Below are 21,900 nucleotides of genomic sequence, written 5' to 3' on the forward strand. Positions count from 1 at the left end.
GACAAGAACAGGCCGTTCGGTCCAATAAAGCTCTCTAGTCCTATCCACTGAATTCTTCCAAAATAACATCAAGTCGAGTTTTGAAGGGTCCCTGAAGTCTTAGTTTTTACCACACTACTTGGTACCTTATTCCAATTTTGCATAGTTCTTTATGTGAGGAAAAACATCCTAAACTTTCTGAGAAATTTACCCTTAACAAGTTTCCAACTGTGTCCCTCTGTTCTTGGCGAACTCATTTTAAAGTCACAGTCTTGATCCACTGGACTAATTCCCTTCGTAATTTTAATTCCCTCTTAATCTCCTTTTGATTAAACTGAAAAGGCTCAGCTCTTTAAATCTTTCTTCATATTCATCCCCTGAAGCCCTGGAATCAACCTAGTCGCTCTTCTCTGGACCTTTTCTAGTGCTGCTGTGTCCTGTTTGTAGCCTGAAGATGAAAACTGTACCCAGTACTCCAGATGAGGCCTCACCAGTGTGTTATAAAGCTTGAGCAGAACCTCCTGTGACTTGTACTCAACACATCAAGGCGCTATATAACTTGACATTCTGTTAGCCTTCTTAATGGCTTCTGAACACTGTCTGGCAGTTGATAGTCTAGAGTCCATCGAGACTCTTCTCATGCGGTGTACTTTCAATTTTTTGATCTCCCATTGTGTATTTGAAACATTTTTACTTCCTTATGTTAAATTTCATTGTCCACAAATCTACCCAAGCTTGTATGCTATCCAAGTCCCTCTGTGATGATTCAATGGATTCTTTTGCTAATCCACCTGTCTTGGTATCATGTGTAAAATTAACCTGCTTCTTATTTATATTTGTTTCCAAATCATTTATATAAATTAAAAAGAGCAGCACTGACACCTGCTGGACACTACTCTTAACATCCGCCAATTCTGATGAGGTTCCTCGCACCACCACCCTCTGCTTCCTGTGTCTGAGATAATTCTGAACCCATCTACAAACATCACCCTGAACTCCCGCTTCTTTTAGTTTGATGCCCACCCTCTCATGTGGCACCTTATCAGATGCTTTCTGAAAGTCCAGATTACTCATATCATAAGCTCCACTTTGATCATATAATTTGTTGCTTCCTCATAAAATTCCAGCATGGTAGAATTTACATTAATATGCATTTTTATATTTACACTATTGCTTGCTCCTCCCTGTATAGTTCTGATCCTGGTCTGTCCTAAAATCCCTGCCATTCCATTTCCTCATTAAACAATCCTCGACTAACCTACACATACAATTCATCAGTGCCCCTCCGGTTCAGATGTAAAGGCAGAACCGTCAGACTACCCTTGTGTATGTCATTTGTTCCAACATGGACAATGACAACTGGATCCACCCTTACTCTTGCCAAGAGCCCATCCAACTCTGCACCCAGAAAGCAACACACTGTGTGAGTCTCTGTGTCTCTGGAGCAAACCTGTACTTCAGTCCCTGTAATAATTGAGTCTGCAACTATCACTAACTCTCTCTTTCTTGGAACTGGTATTGAGGTGGCCCATTGGGGCTCCTCATGCCCGCCTAACATCTCTGAATCTTCAGAGACACCGAAAAGCTCTGCAAGGTCATGAAAATGGTTTGATGCTCCCAATTCTGGGTTGATGCACACGCACAATGTGCACTCTTTGTGTTATGACTATCACCCTTCTATCTCTATCTCTCTAGTCTGGAGTGTCCACCCGCATCACCTTAGGGTTGCACACAATCTCCCTTAAGGACAACTGGGCCAGGTCCACCAATTCTCTACTACAACACAGGCCAGCCAAATCCCCCTCCAGTTTAACAACCCTGAGATCAAGGTGCTGGATCGCTGGCATCTCCTGCATATGTAGCCCTCATGGAAGACAACTAGCTCCTCCAAGCCATCCACTAAAACATCCAACATCAAACACGACTTGCATTGCACCTGCAAGTCAAGTCAAGTCAAGTTGGGGAGTATGCACTGGTACAGTGCATTACCACATCCACTACATGAAGAAACAACTCAGGATCCCGGTTGGCAACCCCAGGCAGTCCAGTCCCACCCTCCAGAAATGATCTTCTATCTGCTGCAGCCAGGTGTTACGTGGGCGACCCCTTGGCCTAGTCCAGCCACTCGCATCCCCCAACAATGATGATCCTGTGAGCTGGATCGTCCTTGGGGAACCTGCATCTGCTTCATTATTAAAAGTTAACTTTGGATTACTAAACTGCTTAGTTTGTCTGTTAACCGTAACTTTTTAACTGCTTAGTACTTTTTAATAAAAAAAAAAAATACTAAACTTAGCTTTGTAATTTCTACATTGACTTCAAAACCTGGAAATAACAGTTCACTTAATTAGGGTAGGAGTCCAATTAAAAAAAGAATTTGGTTCAACAAATACCTGTGGTCATAGTGGATCCTGAAGGCTAAGTTTAGGAACCACAACACTAGAGAACTGAAGCCCTGATATGTCACTAAAGAAGTCCATAAGGTGAGGTCTGGCAAGGTCTTCATTGCAATATGTAAAGAGTCACTGTGATCAGTAAAGGGGGGACCAATTTATAGGCTTTGCTCGAACTTCTTGGTAAAGTGTCCTTAGTAAAGTGTTGGATTGAGGCAGAAGTGTCAGATCCTCACACTTTATTATGTGTCCTTCTGCTACTTTATTCTTCCTATTGTTGTTACAGGTGTCTCCTTGTGAAGGTCTGAACTCCTTTAAGAATGGACTCATCAACCCTACAGCAAGGTGTATGTGGCTGAGATTAAGATATCATTCATTGGTGACTTCATTTAGACAAGGACATCGAAACTATATAAGTGACCCTGTGTTCGGATTCAGCGGGTTGAACAATGGATGGATGGATGGATGAAGTACTCAAAATGAAGGAGCTGATATGAAACACAGAAGGTGCCAGATGGAGAGCTTGTGTCATAAGGTAACCATGTGGTCAAAAATAATCAATATCTACGAGAATTGGTAAGACTGAGGTGAGAATCAGAGAGGTCACTAAACAAGGCAATCTGCAAAGTGATGAATGAAAGCACATCACAGATAATTCCTTTCTGTAACCTGAGATGCTCTTCCTCCATCCATCTAGTCTAACCACCATGGGGAGCAGAGCATTCAGCTGTTCTGGAACTCACTACCATCTGAGCTTAGAAATATCAAATCATTTTCAACCTTCAAATGTAAACTTAAAACCGATCTGTTTTAAACAATAAATGGCTTTTTCTCTATGATTACAGTGGCTTTGTTTGGTTTTAATTTTTATACTTTCTGTATTTTTTAAGTTGTTTATAATGTGTTTTTTTTTTTATTTATTGTTTGTTCGGTGTTCTTGAGTTCTTAGAAAGGTGCCTTGTATAAATAAAAATCATTGTTATTATTATGATTATGATTATTATTATTATCATTATTATAAAGGAGGCCACTCTGTCTATGAAGAAGGACCAGCCATCATGTGGAGCACCGGTCCAGCTCTGACTGGCCTTTTTGAAAGACACACACAAGTGATGTGCTGATGCCGCTCTGTGACCCGACTAAGAAGTGCTGCTGTGATGTGGGGTAAAACTGAGCAGAGTAACACACCCACATGACACATAACAACAGTGACATCACTTTCTGTAGTGTGGGGCTTAGAAGATCCAATGAGTTCAGACTTGAATGAAACTCCACTGAGATTACAAACAATCAAACTAAACTCATGAAGGTTTTATTACTCACTTTACACGTCTGCAGCAGATGAGCCCTGGCACCAGTCTGCTAATGCACTCTGGGGTGAGAAGTGTTTTGGACAGGATGAGCGCCTCAAATTCTCCACAGCAGCTGATAACAGAGCCCAGCACAGCACAGTCCAGAGGAGATAAAGTCCTCCCAATAAAGTACAAGCTTAAATCCTTCCCAATGGCTTCTCTGATTAATTTATTATTCTGAGTCTCATAGAGCCACTGAAACACTTGCAGAGCTTCACTTTTATTATAGCCATGTAGCACATCTTCAGCTTTCTTCTTCACCCACTCCAGTATCCTCTTTGCTGTCTTCATCTCAAACTCTCCTAGGATTCCCCCCAGTGCTTTAAACACAGAAGGCCTGGCCAGTCCTGCCAGGAATCGAGTGAGAATCTCAAACCGGCCATCTTCACATGAGTCCAGCTTCTCAAGCAGCTCCTCGATGCCCCCTGATGGATCGAGGTAGAAGGAACAGGCGGCCACGAACACCTGCAGGGTAAGGTGGTAGAATGTATATATTGTCTGGTCTAGAGTGTTTTCTCTTTGTAAGATTTCTTTGAGGAACCCTGAGAGGAATAGAGAGGACAGGACTGGCCGGAGACCAAAGGTGGACATGACTTGATTATCATAAAACACAACAGTCCTGTTCATCACCCCATGATGAGCCATCTTCCCAAGTTTGACCAGAAAATCCCATAGATCCTCAGCTTCTCGCTTGTGTTTGGTGAGGATGTTGTGAAGGAACATAACAAAGAGCTCAGTGACAGTTCTGGGGGCAGCTCCTCGCTCTTCTTCAGGTGTCATGAAGTGGCTCTTCAGCACAGAGCAGATAATCCAGCAGTACGAGGGGTTGAAGCACATGGTGTGCAGGATGGAGTTCCCCTCCACATACTGAAAAGCCTCAGAGCCCTGATCAGCATTACCAAAGAACTTCTTAAAGTACATCAGCCTTTGTTCAGGGAAGAACCCCAGGATCTCTGCAAATTGATCAACATTCTCTTTGTACAGGGTATTCAGTGCTGTTGGTCTGGTTGTGATTAGGACTGAACAGCCCTTCAGTAATGTCTGACTGACCAGGCTGGTGACCAGGATGTGGACAGGAAAGTAGTCCTCCTCTGGGTTTGAGCAGAGCTTACTCTGTATAAAGTCCAGTTTGTGTTTGTACTCATCCAGTCCATCAAATATAAAGAGGAGAGATTCAGGTTTCTGCAGGATTTCTCTCAACTTTGGGTCATTGAGATATTTATAGTGCCTTACAATCAGCCTGGTCAGAGACATCTGTGGTTCTGCCTCTGTGTCTAGGAGGTTGAGCTCCCTGAATTTAAACAGGAACACAAAAGCAAACCTCCGGTACTGAGTGCCTCTGGCCCAGTCAAACATGATCTTCTGGACCATGGTGGTCTTCCCAATTCCCACCATCCCACTGACCACTACAATGTGAGGGTCTGTCTCACTTCCTGTACTTCTTCTAAAAAGCTGCTCTGTCCAGATTCGCTCACATTTCACTTTTGTCTTCTCCTCCACCATCTCTGCATGAGTCCTCCCTGTTTTCTCAAGTTCATGGTGCTTTTCACTGTATGTTCTTTTGTAGTGATCAACAACCATCAGCTCTGTGTATTGAGTCTCAAAGCCCACAACTCTGGTGTGTGGATCTTCAGGAGACGCCTGATCCTCCAGAGTTCTTGTGGATTCAGACACAACACCTCTGTGTGTCTCATGGAGGCCTGAAAAACACAAAAAGAACAAATGAGGAAAACTGAGGATCAGAAAAATGAAAAAACAGCAGACTAGAAACAGAAGATCATTGGCTTACCTTTAATATGACTGGGAATGTGAACACCTGATTGAATATCCTTCAAGAGGTCCAATCCTGAAAAGGAAGGAAGAGATACACATTTGAAATTGTCTCTTATTCAAAAACAAAGACTGTACACATTTTATAAAATGTAATTTTGTGTCTAAATGTGACAGATTCGCACCAGCCTGCCACTCTCTGTGGCCAAACATTGAAGCAGTAGGGGGCAGCACATCAGTAATGTGTTTTTTCAGGTGAGTAAATCCTAGGAAATCAACAAATACAAATAAACTCACAACATGGACAGTTCAGGCGACTTTGTCACTATCAACTATGCAAGGAACACATAATCGAACAAGGTGGGACAATAAAGCGTTTTACAGCAGCATAGCTCTCCTTCATGTCACAATTGTCACGATGTAGATTGGAACATCTTGATGACTAGCCAGTCCTCAGAGGAAGTCTTATGGTCTGACTCCACAGAAGAATGATATGTGGAGCTATGAAGGAGTGTGGCCTAATTAGGGATAGGCAGAGTGACATTGGAGTGACACTGAAATGGATGATAGTGGGAAATGGACACTCCAGAAGAAGGAAAGAAAATAAAAGGAAAAAAAAAATTCTGTACTGGAATATATGAATAAGAAAACAAAGATGCATATCTGAGGTAAAGTCAGGAACAAGGAAGAGAATGGAGCCTGTGACAAAAGTATAATACAGTTTGTAGGCATTAGGGGGCACTGGACAACGAGTCTAAAATGTCTTTGAGGCAACGGGGCAGAAAATAACTAAAGAGTGAAATGTGACGGGCACTACTAAACAGCTGGAGCACATTACTTCACAAATAGCTACCGGGTGGTGTGGTTAAAAGAGATCCATGGCTATTTGCCATTTTCTTTATATATAATACGCTACCATGGCTGTCCATTTGTCTGTCTAGGATTTTAAATTACCTGTAGCTCACAAACCGTTTGACCTATTGACCTGAAATTTGGTACACATATACAATGCAACATCTACTATCTGCTTTCGGGGTGATGATTGACCTCCAAAGTTATTCCTCTTTTATTTTTATTTTATTGTTTTGCTGAATCAGCTCTAGGTAGAGGCCAGCAGGGCAACGCATGCATACGGTCGCCATTCTCATCCCTACCACCTTCTCCGTCATTTCCTCTACCTCTTCATATCTTAAATCTTTCTTGATGCAGATTGAACACTTAAGTGCCATAAGTGAAAAATTAAGATAAACGTACTAAGTAATTACAACACAAACACTGACTTAATCAGTTTTAACGTGAAAAGATGCTGATGAAAAAAGTGAAGAAGTGGGCCACTAGGGTGGAAAAAAGAAGAGCTGCTCAGGAAACAGCAAGCACATCAGCCTCTGAGCAAATGAATGCTAAACACACAAAGAAAGAGTATGAAAACTAAGTATGTTGAATAATCGCTTAATTTAAACTTGATGTCTTATCTGGTGGGAGGCTTTTGAGTGACTGTGGGCATCCTCTCTCTGTGCCATACCTGCTAACTTCAGTGCTGAATCCTCAAACCACAGCTGAGGAGAGGTGAGTTTGGAGAAACAATTGAACTTTGACACCACAGTTTTCACCTAAGTCGTGTATGATTTATATTTATAGTTTTTGTGTTGTGTTTGTTACTTGAGATGTTAGTCCTGTTTGAAATGTCACATCATTAATTACACAGCATGCTATTTTTTGAGTTCTTGTGTTTCTCTTGAATTCATATTTGATTAGGTTTGTGCTACTGATGATTTTCAAACACTCACTTAAAACATTTAAATGAGAAAATGCATTCTGCGTGTAAGAGAAAAAGCCATTTGTTACATTCGGTGTATCAGTTGTTCATTTTTCAACTACTGATGCTAATGCAGGGTAGGAGTTATCAAAGAGGCACAATAAAGTGTGTCACTAAATATCAGATAATGAAGAACTTTAACAAAAGCGTCAGGCACTTCACTTATGTCCTTTTTGCTATTCAATGTTGTCCATCATTTTTAGGATATCCACCCTCAACTAGCAGATAGCCGTGTTTAGGTGATTGAAACTGCATTGGGCCCTTCTTGTATAAACTTCTGTTATGTTTTTGTCCTGAATTTATATGTTTGTGGATGTGGCAAGTGGGTGGGGGTGGTATGCTTACACCTCCTCCAGATCACGAGGTGGCGACTATCCTGGTGGCTTTGGGGACCATGGGAACAGAGCTTAGAAGCTCAGCCCTAAGGGGGCCCGTGGTCTTCGCCAGGGGGCGCCCAGAGGCCTGAGGAGCCCTGGCCCTCAGCACTTCCTCCACACTGGGGGGAAGAAGACCAGGGACATCCGGACTGCTTCCGGGTGCACAGCCGGCACTTCTGCCACACCAGGAAGTGGCGGCAGTCGCTCATTGGGAGGCGCCTGGAGCACATCCTTGAGGGTATTAAAGGGGCTGTCTCCCTCCATTCAATGGCTAGAGTCGGGTGGAAGAGGACAGAGCTCGAAGGAGAGGAGTGGAGGCGGTCAGGAAGAGAGAGAAAGGCATTGATAGAGGCCTGGACTGAGGGTGTTTGGTGCTGAGGCACTGGGGTGTGCTGTGTCAATTGCAAAAAATAGTTGTAAATAAACATGTGTGGTGAATCAAATGATGTCTGCCTGTCTGTATCTGGGCTGTTCCCCAAAGTGGAATAATCTGTGTGGAGAATGTGGGGCCTCAATTGAATTGAATTCCTTTATTGTTATTGTATGGTACAATTAGATTCAATAGGCAAATCCTCCATAAACATATTTTCCTATAAAATGGTAAAATAACAACAACAACAACGCAAATAATAATAATAGGATAAAAAACAGTGAAAAATATACAATTTGAAAGTATAAGTGGCTCAGGTTGCGCAATATTATAACTGTAAGAACCAATCTTAGAAAGTTAAAGTTTTGAGTTAAACTCATATTAATGTTTGCTTAATTTGAATAGAATATAATTTCTTCCCTAGTCATAGACAATGGTATAGTCTTTTCCCCCTATAAGTTAGTAAGAGATAGAACCTTCTTGCTATAACTGAGAAACAGTGTGATAATAAGCTCAGTGGTGTTTAGAACTGGTCCCAGTAAACAGGGACTTGAAAGACCCATTTTCTACTTAGAAATGGGATAAGCATACAGTTTTCTGACCGTTTTAAAATGGTTCAGAAATGATAAATGAATAGTAACGATTTAAGATGTAACAAGATTAAGCTTAGAACTGAACTTTTCTTATTATAAATTTTTCCCTTTTTTGTTATTTTAATTTTCTTTTTTGTGTGAATTGTTTTACTTTGAAACTTAACTAACTTTTAAAAACAAAGATATTTTATATGTGGAATCATTTCTGTGTGTCAGGCTTTTGTTGAATCCCATTTTTTAAGTTAGAGCTGCTGAACTTTGGTAACTTTGGAAAAACGCAGCTACAATAACTTTATCACAAGTTTACAGTGAGGTAATTGTACTTATAAGTACAAACAGTTCTACAAGGAGCACTTGATGGACTGATTGAGTGCATTTAGAGGTCTTGGGATGAAACTGTTTCTGAACCGCGATGTCCATACAGGAAAGGCTCTGAAGTGTTTGTCATACCGGAGCAGTTCAAATAGACATCATGGCTGAGGCGGTGTGTGCTAGACTCTCTATTCTGATATGTCTCTGCTCTTGACACAATCTGCTGTAGAGTTTTCTGATCAGCTGCTGTAGAGCTGTGATTCAACACTCAGATACAATGAGTTAAAATACTCTGAGTGGAGTACTGATAGTAACAATGCTAAAGTGGCTGTGGTATTTGGTATAGTTTGACCATTCAGTGCACAGTTACATGGTTACATGATGATTACAATCAGATGCCTTGAACTAAAAAACAACATGCGGTTAATTTCAGTGTACAGTATTTGATAAAGCCGCGTCAGGGATGTGAATCTAAAAAAATTAAGGGAAACCACACAGGAGCAATAGCACTGCTTTGATGCTGGGTGCCGCGAGTTTGCAAAACTGAGCAGAGAACATGCATACAGCAGAGATTGACCAGGCATGAAGATGTATGTGGCTTTACAGCAAGTTTGATTTTTATACAGCGCGATTAGAGAGTGGAAATGGGCGTACGCAACATTTTTGCACGTATGCACAATTTATACATGAGTCCCCAGATCATCTGGAACAATGTGATCTTAACAGATGAATCAAGGGTAGAGTTTGGCCACAGGAACAGTAGGCATGTTTGTTACAAACCAAAGACAGCATTTCAGGAGAAGAACCTCATGCCAACTGTGAAGCATGGTGGTGGAAATGCTTGGGTTTCATGTTGTTTTCTTCCCTCAGGGATTGGGCAGCTTTCAGTCTTTGAGTCAAGAATGAATTTTGCATCACATAAATCACTCACACACACATGTTGAAGTTGAGCTAGAAATGGACCCTTCAACATGACAACAGTCTGACACACACTAGCAAATCCTCCCAGTAATGGCTCCAAAAGAGGAAAAGGAGGGTTGTGGACTAACTTAGTCAAAGTGCTGATCTGAATCCCACTGAAATGTTATAGAAGATTAGAAGTGGACTCCACATGCAAGAAAACCCAAAAAAGATCTTGCAACTGAAGGAATTTTGCATGGAGGAGTCAATGTCAATGGCTGGTGGGCAGTTATGTAAAGCGCCTACAAGAACTCATTTCTGTTAAAGGGGACAATGCCAGCTTCTGAGGCCAACAGTGGACTTACTTTTTCCCCAACAGACCATTACATCTTTTGATATTTTTTTTTTGAATAAATGATTAAAAAGGGAGATTTTGCTTGTGGTTTTCTTCAAGTGCATCACCTTTGTATGTTGTTACTGTTTGCATGAAGATCTGCTCTTTCTCTGTTTAAAATGTTGAAAAAGCAAACACCATCAATGAGGTGTACATACTTTTTCACATGACTCTAAGCCAGAGAATAAACTCTTGCTGAAATATAACACACCATGCTGGCATAGAAACTCCATCTTTTGGAGCAGATCTTTGCTAAGCAATGTGAAAAACAAATTATATTCACTTCAACTATCCATCCATTATCCAACCTGCTGTATCCTAACTACAGGGACACGGGGTCTGCTGGAGCCAATCTCAGCCAACACAGGGCGCAAGGCAGAAAACAAACCCCGGGCAGGGCGCCAGCTCACCGCAGGGCACACACTCACACACACACCAAGCACACACTAGGGACAATTTAGGATCGCCAATGCACCTAACCTGCATGTCTTTGGACTGTGGGAGGAAACCGGAGCACCCGGAGGAAACCCACGCAGACACAGGGAGAACATGCAATCTCCATGCAGGGAGGACCCGGGAAACGAACCTGTGTCTCCTAACTGCAAGGCAGCAGTGCTACCCACTGCACCACCATGCCACCTCACTTCAACTAATGTTATATAAAGTGCATCGACAGACAGTCCAGCAACCATAAGTGAAGTGAACTCCAATGTGTTCCCCAGATGTGAAGACATACAGGAGCTGAAACACAACGAGATTCCCAGTCATCTCGGAATCCTTGCTGTTGTTGTAAAACCTCCTTCTGTCCAGTTCCAGTGGTGGAGGAAGTACTCAAACAATTTACTTAAGTCAAAGTATAAATAAATGAGCACAAATGTACCCTTTAACCTTTGCTTGAAAATACACTTAAAGTATTAAAGTAACAGTACTTGTAGAAAGTTTCCCTTCACCAATGATAATTTAGCTCTAAATACAATGAATCCTGAATCAAACTGGTGCCACCTTCACTTTTGGTAGCGATATTTAATGCAGGGTTTATTGAACTTTTTAATTTGAAGACTCCAAAAGAGGATTATTGTCTTAGTGACAATGGAGACATAAAGAAACAAATAATGATGGTCATAATATAAAAAAGTGAATGTTTTTATTTCCTTTCAAATATATTTTCTCACATTTTCTCACATGAATATGACTGTGTATACATTAACTTCAGCCTAACCCCCGTTTTGTTTCGAAACTTACCGTTTTGTTCTCTGGAGGCCTGAGCTGCTTGTGGCCTCGCCTACAATATGGATTGGTAGGATATTCACCTGGTTTATGTTTGTTTGGAGTCTTCTGTCGCTCGCTATTCAACTTATGATGTGTCTCCTCCAGTACTCAGTTGCTGAGCTTCTTCGACTATGTTTCCTCCAGTCTGTGCCTCTGCTGTTTGTGCTGCATTTCGACCCAGATGTCATATTTCTCCCTTGTTGGCGATACATCCATCATGGGTTCCAAAGGAGATTCCGAATGGTCGCCTCAAAAGGAATTAACTCCTTTTGGTTCAACTCTCGGCACCCTCCACGTAACACAGATAGGAATGCTGACCACAGCATGTTGGCCAGCTTAGCTCGGTCGACCAACATCAATGTCAAATGTGACAGCAACATTGTCAGTTTCGGTCTACTGAACATCTGCTAACTCACGACAGTAAGTTTGACTTTCTCTATTTAACTGAGACTTGGCAGCAACCTCAAGACTTTTCACAACTTAATGAATGCACCCCCCGGGGTTTGTTTACACTTGTCAACCCCGTGCCTCTGGCAGTGGAGTAGGTGTCGCGATAATTTATTGCGAGAAGTGGAAAGTTCTGCCATTGCCTGCTCCTGCTTTGGCTCTTTTGAATCAACTGTGTGTCAACTGTCTGGGCCAGTTCCTACCATCATTGCAACTATCTACGGACCTCCCCCCCCAAATCAAACAATGATTTTTTGAACGATCTTGCTACCTTTCTTACCCATTTATCTACAATTACTTCAAATAAAATTCTGTTAAGGGATTTTAATATACATCTAGACAATTTCAATATCCCTCTCACCAGAAACGTTTTATCTTGCCTGGAGAGTTTTGGATACCAGCAGCACACTGATGTTCCTACCCATTGTAAAGGGCATATCTTGGACCTGATCTGCTGCTCTGGTGTTGTTCCTCTCGATCTTACAGCAGATGAACTCACTATAACTGATCATTTTCTCCTTTCATTCAATGCTAAACTTACTTTTTCTATTACTAAGACCCCCCCATCTCATAGCTTTTCGTAATATTAAGGATATTACATTGAATTTTCTGTCTTCTAGAATTGATTCCCAAATGGACTTTTATAATTTATCCACTCCTGTAGAACTGGTCTCATATTATAACACTGGACTCAATGGTATTCTGAATTCTCTGGCACTGGTAAAAAACACATCTGTTTCTTTTTCTTTTTCTGCCCCCTGGTTTATGCCTGAACTTCAGCTTCTGAAAGCTAAGGGCAGGCAACTTGAAAGGTTATACAAAAAATCCAGACTCTTTGTCCACAAAGAGATGCATAAAAATCGTATACTTTATTACAAGGATTGTATAGCCCAAATCAAATCTAACTATTATACCCAGTTAATTACTTGTAATAAAGGTAACAACAAGTATTTTAAATGAGATTCACCAATAACAATACCTTTTTCTAAATGAGTTTGAAAATAGTTTAAAATACTCCAGTTTCCTTTTAACAGGTCAATTAACTAGTATATTATACAAGTAATGGGATAAACTTCCATCCATCCATCCATTGTCCAACCCGCTGAATCCGAACACAGGGTCACAGTGGTCTGCTGGAGCCAATCCCAGCCAACACAGGGCACAAGGCAGGAACCAATCCCGGGCAGGGTGCCAACCCACTGCAGGACACACAAACACACAAACACACACCAAGCACACACTAGGGCCAATTTAGAATCGCCAGTCCACCTAACCTGCATGTCTTTGGACTGTGGGAGGAAACCGGAGCGCCCGGAGGAAACCCACGCAGACACAGGGAGAACATGCAAACTCCACGCAGGGAGGACCCAGGAAGCAAACCCAGGTCCCCAGGTCTCCCAACTGCGAGGCAGCAGTGCTACCCACTGCGCCACCATGCCGCCCTGGGATAAACTATGAAAAGAAAAAGATTTTTTAAAAATAGATTTTTTTTTTTAATGGTCGAAGTATTATTCATGCTCAGAATATTATTTTGATTTTAAAAATTGCAGCCTTCTTCATTCTTAACAATAGTTGAGTATTCGCTACACATGCTTTGCTTTTAATTAATGTTTTCTTTCTTATTGCTTCAAAACAGACCATAGTGCAGAAGCAATAAAGTTGATCTTTAACTGAATTTTATAGAAATATGTGAGGTTTGGTCGATCCCTGCATTGTTTTGACAAGTAACAAGTAAGTAAACAGTAAAAGAAGACAAAGCCTGAGGAGAGTTTTCTTACCAGGGCCTCATCACTCAAATGGGGGGGGGGGGAACGTTATAATGGAAAGTGGAGTGAGTCAATGTTAGCTGGCACAGTAAAACATTTTCAGAATATTACAAGACAAAAAAAACAGACTACTTTTTCTAAGTCAAAATTATAATTAAAACAATTATATGTGTAATTTATAATTATTAAAGTTTAATTAATTTAAAAAATATATTACTATTTTTCTCTCAAAAACTCTGCTACCAGATTTTGATTCAGCATCCATAAGTCTGTATAAGGAACAGGAAAACAAGAAGTAGGTGGGAGCAGAAGACACTTTTTTTAGGAGAAGAATTTGATTCTGTTCCTTCTGTGAATTCAGGTGGTTAAGGACATAAATAACAAGATGAAATGAGAAGACATCAGAACGATAATAAATTAATCTACAGAAATAAAATCACAACACCCTTGCTCTGTCTTTTGTATTGTTTGTCTTCATTTGCTGTTATTCATCGCTTTTACATGCTAAGAACCTCATTTTAACGAGTATCATCCACTTGCAGAGCCACAGCACCATACGTCACCGCAGTTTTAGACCTCTAGTTACAGACCCGGAAGTGGTGTCACCATCGTTTTAGGACTGACTTCGTAAATTACTTTTGGAAGGTTTCGGCAGGTCTTGGCAAAGCCTGGAAAGTAACATCATGTCAAGGACCCGTTCAGAAATTAAGCGACAAAAATGAGAAGGAAAAACAGTACATCAAACCAAATAATACTCATCATTGTGAAGTTCAGAGGGGTTCTGCAATCACATCGTATCATACATCAAACTAAATAATACGGATCGTTTCTGTGAAATACACCAATAACATTTACGTTGTGTTCGGGCCTGTGGGAATGATTTAACATGTCGACAAAATTAAAATCAACAAGATCTGTGCTAACTGAAAATAGTTTTTCGTTTACATTCATTAAATGAAATATACAATATAATTACAATATTTGCACCACGTTAGAGTTGAGTAAAACGTTAATAATAAAATTGATTACATTTTTTAAAATGTACTATGCATGTGTGCAATATGTTCTAAACCAATTTAGAATAAACATTTAAGCCAATCTAATATTTTTAAACATGTATGTGAAGAAAACGGCAATACATATTCTACACTGAATTATGCTATATAGTAATTGCCTTATATAGAACTACTCTAGTTTTTGTCACTTATTACTATATTACTTATGATGGGCCATCAAAACAATAAAAAGAAAAATACTAATAAGAACACAATTTATTTATATAGCACCCTTCCTGTGCCCAAAATTCAGGAAAAACAACAGTACCTATTGTTTTATCTTGGTAGAGTAATATATATTGCTCTACTTTCCCCTATTGTATTATTAATATGTAGCCTTAGAATGCCTAATCTCACAGACTTACCACTGTTTATAAGGTATTATTGTATATAACTTATCCCCACCTTCCCTTCTATATCTATAACCTCAGGCAATTAGATGTAGAAAAAAGACAAGCAGAAGTTAAGTTGCACATAAAATAATGTATTACTGATAATATTCATAAATAATAACAAAATGCAAAGTACATTTGAATATTGGCAACCATACAACCTGATTAAATGGTGATATGTAGTTCAGATGGCACACAGACTTGTAGTTAACTTAAAATGTCTCTAGTTAAGACATCATTGGTGCTCAGCTTTCAGCCACAAAATGGTTCCTAAACTGTGCTCTTCATTGTGTTGTCATCATCATCACAGGTTAGCAAGAGAGAGATTGTGAGGTTAAGCACGTACATTTATAGATGTTCTGTCCAACCCCTAGAGCCAATAGGACATCATGGTACTTAAAAGCTCCTGATCCAAGCCAATTCTAAACAGCATACCTCAGACCAATGGGGAAATAGAACATCTTAATATCTGCTACCCCCAAGACCATATGTGTTTATGGCTTTCTTGCGGGGGGTTGAAAGACTTTAGCAGAGAAACACTTGCCAAACTGGTTTAAGGCACATCCTCTCCCAACTCTGTTGTAAAATTCAAAAAGACTCAGTCGTACAAATAAAGACATACAAAATATTTATCAAGTTATATGTAAAATCTCACGTCACAACACCTGTATAACACTGGCTGCAAATAATATCTTCACTAAATAAAGATAAATACAGGATATACAAAACATTCAAATAGAATAAAAGACAATAATCCAGACAGGACTGTTTTGAGTATACTGACTAGGGAGTGTTCAAAGAGGTCTCAGATCTAGAGGGATACACATCATCTGTCCTATCCTAGGTGCAGTTCTGTACTGATGCTGTCCTGCCCACGAAGACCTTTAAGGTGTTCCCAAATGAGAAACCGTGGCTGGGCAGTATGGTGAGGTCTCTGCTTAAAGCCTGGGATGCTGTATATAGGTCAGGCGACAGGAAGGCATATAGCAAAGCCTGAAAAAAACTAAAATAAGGACTAAACCTGGCAAAATACAGATACAAACAGCGTATCAAGGAGCATTTTGATAACAACGACCCATGGAACATGTGGAGAGGATTAAAGACCATAATGGATTATAAGCGCAGCAATCAGCAGGTCAGCTATGACCCTAGTCTCCCTGACACCTTGAACAGTTTCTTTGCACGCTTTGATGCATCTAGCAGCAGGGAGACTGTACATCTCCCTTGGCTGGAGGAGCAGCATCAGCCTCTAGTCCTGCAAGTACACCAACAAAGTTGCAGGACCGGATATTTTGTCAGGTAAATCACTGAAAATATGTGCTGATCAAGTTTCTTAATGTGGTTTACATGGTGAAATAAGAAAAGGAGGAATCAAAGTGACACCGAGATTCTTTGCAGTAAAAGAAGGTCTGATGAGATCATCACCAAGAATGGTTGAAGCGTTGCTTGTTTTCTTAAGTTGCACTTTAGTGCCACTTTGCAGGAGTTCAGTTATGTTGCAATTTAATTTTAAAGAGTTTTGCTCTGTTCAGGTTTTAATTTTAATTCAATTTCACTGAGGCAAGTTGTGAGCTGAGAAGGCTGTGATGAAGTGTCACTTTTAACACTGAAATAGATCTAAGCATCATCTGTATAAAAATGATAAACCAGTCCAAAGCTATGAATAACTTGCTCAAAGGGAATCACAGAGACACAGAAGAGCAGAGGATGTCATTTCATTAACAAAGGGAAGTCAGATGGAGGAACTCCTGTGAGAAATTAAGACATGAGGGTTACCCTGGACATGACATAAGCTGCATGGCCACAATGCCATAGCTTCTCAAGAGGAAGGTAACAATGCTTAGCACAATAAGAAAAAATAAGGCAGAGCTCCCATCTCAACTGCTGGCCACACAGAATAGGCCAGTGAAGACATTAAAGTTTGTCTAAACAAATGACACATCCTTGGTGAACAATGTGACCTGCATGGTCAGATGTCATGACCAGAAATGATAATGGACTATAATACTACAAAAAGAGGAGTGGAGAATTTAGACAAAACATTACACTGGATGCTGGCCACAGGCAATTTTTTCAACATATTGAACATCCAGCCACAGGAGATGCACAAACCAGTATGTTTCTTTGTGTCGGTCCCAAGCCCGGATAAATGGAGAGGGTTATGCCAGGAAGGGCATCCGATGTAAAATTTTATCAAATCAATATGCGGACAACAATACAAAGATGATCCACTATGGAGACCCCTAACGGGAGCAGCCAAAAGAAGAAGAAGAAGAAGAAGAAGAAGAAGATTGAACATCTCAGAAAAAAATACTTTTGTCATCTCGACAACCTTGAACTGAGACTGGAACAGGGAGAAGGAGACAGAGCCTTCTTGAGGAGCAGAGTAAACCACTGGTGACACCTCACATGCTACTGGGACGACATGTGCCAAAGACCCCAGCATGTACAGCCATTGTGTCGATTCAACAGTCCAATCCACAGAGGAACCAATGACGGCACCAGTAGTGTGTGTGTATAGTGAGTGTGTTTGTGTGTCTCACTGTGTGAACTGTACAGTTATTACAGTATTGTGTAGAAAATGAAAATATTCAGTTCTGCTTGATAAACAAATAGAATGTGATCTGAGGGTAAAGAGTAAACAGGTTATTTACATTTCTTGTTAAAATAAAGTGACCATCTGATTTAAAAAAAGCCCCTCAATAGTACATACGTAGCAAAAATGTAATCATAAATTGAGATTCACCACAATTATCTTTCATGCTTCTCAAAGAGAAATTCAAATACGATGTTTGTAAACTACTGCATTTGTGAAGGACTGAAGTGTGAGGGGATATCCAAAACTATCATTGAGTGTATTTCAGTAATGCGTGTAGTGACTTAGAAAACCACAATATTACATTAAAATATACTGCTCAAAAAAATGAAAGGAGCACTTTTTAATCTGAGTATCACAGTCAATGAAACTTCTGGGCTATTGCTCAGGTCAGTGAAGTAGCAGAGGGGCTTTCAGCTGCTTTGGTGCACTAGAGGGGCAACAATGAGACGACCCCCAAAACAGGAATGAATGGTTTAACAGGTGGAGGGAGCCCACTGACATTTTCCCTCCTCATCTGTTTTCTCACTCATTTTGCATTTGGCTACAGTCAGTGTCAATACTGGTAGCATGAGGCCATACCTGGACCCTACAGTGCTGGCACAGGTAGTTCAACTTCTCCAGGATGGCAGGCACATGAATATGTACCATGCCAGAAGGTTTGCTGTGTCTCCCAGCACAGTCTCAAGGGCATGGAGGAGATTCCAGGAGATAGACAGTTACTCGAGGAGAGCTGGACAGGGCCAGAGAAGGTCCTTAAACCCATCAGCAGGATTGGAGGAACAGGATGAGCCCTGGCAGAGCCTACAAAATGACCTCCAGCAGGCAGGCCACTGGTGTGAATGTCTCTGACCTCTGACAAAAAGAAACAGACTTCATGAGGGTGGCCTGAGGGCCCGACATCCTCTAGTGGGCCCCGTGGAGCTTGATTGGCATTTGCCATAGAATATTAGAATTGGCAGGTCCACCACTAGCACCCTGTGCTTTTCACAGATGAGAGCAGGTTCACCCTGAGCAGATGTGGCAGATGTGAAAGGGTCTGGAGAAGCCGTAGAGAACATTGTTCAGCATGACCTGTTTGGTGGTGGGTCAGTGATGGTCTGGGGAGGCATATCCATGGAGGGACACACAGACCTCTACAGGCTGGATAACAACACCTTGACTGCCATTAGGTATTTGGATGAAATCCTTGGACCCATTGTCAGACACTATGTAGCTTATGTCATGTCCAGGGCAACCCTCATGCCTTAATTTATAATATAATAATTAAGTTATCTTAATTTTATAATAATATAATCTTATATCACAGCTCCAGCTGATTCAAAACTCAACTGCAAGAGTCCTGACACGGACCACCAACAGCGAGCACATCACAGCCATCCTGCTGCACCTTCACTGCTCCATGTGTCTTACAGGATTGAATATCAAATTCTGTTCTTGACCTGCCACTAAGGTCCTCTCATTCGGTGCCCCCCACTAACCTGCACTCTGTGGGTGACAGCAGGGCCTTCAGCTGTATATAGCGCCCTGACTGTGGAATGACCTCCCAACATTACTGACATCAGCTGACTCCATTCATTTGTTTTAACTCATTTGTTTAGGAGGACATTAAACAGACCTGACATTCTGCCCCTTCTTTCAGTTTACCCCTCTATCTGTCCAGGTACTCAGGGTTTGAATTTTTATCACAATTTATGTTATTTGCTCAATATTTTTTGTAGTATTATATGTTGTATTTTAGTCTGCATTATTGTCTGTTATTCTATTTGAATGTTTTGGATATCCTGTATTTATCTTTATTTGTGAAGATATTATTTGTAGCCAATGTTATATAGGTCCTGTTGTTCTTTCTGAGGGGTGGCACGGTGGTGCAGTGGGTAGCGGTGCTGCCTCGCAGTTAGGAGACCTGGATTCGCTTCCCAGGTCCTCCCTGCGTGGAGTTTGCAAGTTCTCCCCGTGTCTGCGTGGGTTTCCTCCGGGCACTCCGGTTTCCTCTCACAGTCCAAAGACATGCAGGTTAGGTGCATTGGCGATCCTAAATTGGCCCTGGTGTGTGCTTGGTGTGTGGATGTGTGCCCTGTGGTGGGCTGGCACCCTGCCCAGGGTTTGTTTCCTGCCTTGTACACTGTGTTGGCTGGAACTGGCTCAAGCAGATCCCGTGACCCTGTAGTTAGGATATAGCGGGTTGGATAATGGATAGTTGGATGTTCTTTCTGAATTTTGGGCATAGGAAGGGTGCTTTATAAATAAAGTGTGTTATTATTAGTATTTTAATTTTTTTTCTTTTGATGGCCCATCATTTATAATAAAAAGTGACAAAAACTAAAGCGGTTCTATATAATGCAATTAATATACTGCATAATTCAGTGTAGAATATGTATTGCCATTTTCTTCACATACATGTTTAAAAATATTAGATTGGCTTAAATGTTTATTCTAAATTGGTTTAGAACAATATTGCACACATGCATAGTACATTTTAAAAGACTTTTATTATTAACGTTTTACTAAACTCTAACGTGGTGCAAACATTATAATTATATTGTATAGTTTGTTTCATGAATGTAAACAAAAAACTATTTTCAATTAACACAGATCTTGATGATTTTAATTTGTCGACATGTTAAATGGTTCCCACAGACCCGAACACAGCGTAAATGTTAATAGCGTATTTCACAGAAACGATCCGTATTGTTTAGTTTGATGTGTGACACGACGTGGTGTCAGAAACCCTCTGAACCTCACAATGATGCGTATTATTTGGTTTGATGTGCTGTTTTACCTTCTCATTTTAATCGCTTAGTTTCTGAACGGGTCCTTGACCCGCTGTTACTTTCCGGGCTTTGCCGAGACCTTTCGAAAGTAATTTTACAAAGTCAGTTCTGAAACGACAGAGTTGTCACCTCCGGGTCTGTAACTGCGGGTCTACAACTGCTGTGATATATGTATGGTGCTGTGGCTGTGGAAGTGGATAGTATTGATTTTAACTCTCAGATCACATCGTTTGTCTGTTTGTTTGTTAGCAAATCACACAGAAGCAGCTGAACACGTCTTTATGAAAATGTCACATGTTGGCTGCTGTCAGTTCAACTTAAAATCCTGAGTACATGGTGTATGGAAATATCATCAGGAAGTGCGGCAACAGTGGAGAACAATCTAAAATCTGTATTGTTCTAAAACAGCTGAGTTTTGGTTCATGAAGTTTTGCATGCATAATGTTAATAAAACTTGAAATTTTGACTTTATGAATTTTCAGATGTTTCATTGAGACACATACTTGTAATGGGCGAGGGGCACACAAAACCGAAACTGCTTAATCACACCAAAACAGTGGAGCTGATGGTAATGAATCTGGCATGTTGTGAAGGTTTAGCTCTGTCTACTGTGAAAGCGACACTCCATGTCAGTGATTCAATGGGATAAAAGATAGGAGTGTGGTGTGATGTGATGGGGGACTTGAAAACAACTGTGTCTGCATTCACACAATTTTATATTTAAATTTTTTTTTTATTTACATTTGTTTGCATTATTTTATATTTACATCATTGTACATGCGATTTCTAATCTAGGATTTACGCGGTTTCATTGGGGACTTGCAGTGCAACAGCCAGCACCACAAAACCAGGCCTTACTCAATAGCAGTTGAGAGTTGATTACCATTAACCCCACTTAACAGACAAAATTATGAAGTTTGAAAGTGTTGTCATGATCAGTGGGGAATCATGGAGTTCAACATTGGAAAAAACACAAGAAAAACAGGAGTTTTGCCAGAATACTTGCCTTATCGGTTGATTCAATGATTCAACAAGAACTCACTTTATGAATTAACAAAGTCTTGATTCGTGAAAACAGAGACATTGAAAGAGAGGGAGTGGAGATGGCAGAGAAGACAGACAGTCATAACAAAAGGGTCAACATTTTAAAAAGTCACAGAAATACTAGTTCCTGTTGTAACTTAACTCATTATACAAATATACCCACACAATGCCTGGCATGTCGAGTACAATACATAAAACTGAATGTGTGCTTGTTTGTCCAGTATGCAAGTCCACACTCTTCAGTCTCTCTCTTCCAAAGTGCACAGATCCCCCATTTATACAGTGGAAGACCACTGATAAA

General features: G+C 40.6%; 2 protein-coding genes across 6 annotated transcripts in view; both read right to left on the reverse strand.

Moving 5' to 3' along the window:
• Positions 1–21,900, reverse strand: part of LOC114645176 (NACHT, LRR and PYD domains-containing protein 1b allele 4-like) — a 140,802-nt gene that overhangs the window by 73,739 nt on the left and 45,163 nt on the right. The window lies entirely within an intron of this gene.
• The window catches only part of LOC114645174 (NACHT, LRR and PYD domains-containing protein 3-like), a 98,622-nt gene that overhangs the window by 71,768 nt on the left and 4,954 nt on the right, over positions 1–21,900 (reverse strand). For 3 of the 4 annotated variants that reach the window (XM_051921817.1, XM_051921816.1, XM_051921814.1), the window contains exons 2-3: positions 5,514–5,570; positions 3,696–5,424 (exon numbers count right to left, since the gene is read on the reverse strand). In XM_051921817.1, the coding sequence (XP_051777777.1) occupies positions 3,696–5,424; positions 5,514–5,570 (1,786 nt within the window). The remainder of the gene's footprint in view (positions 1–3,695; positions 5,425–5,513; positions 5,571–21,900) is intronic. The other variant, XM_051921815.1, reaches the window with a different exon arrangement.

This window comes from Erpetoichthys calabaricus (assembly GCF_900747795.2).
Source record: "Erpetoichthys calabaricus chromosome 1 unlocalized genomic scaffold, fErpCal1.3 SUPER_1_unloc_25, whole genome shotgun sequence".
Taxonomy (NCBI): Eukaryota; Metazoa; Chordata; class Cladistia; order Polypteriformes; family Polypteridae; genus Erpetoichthys; species Erpetoichthys calabaricus.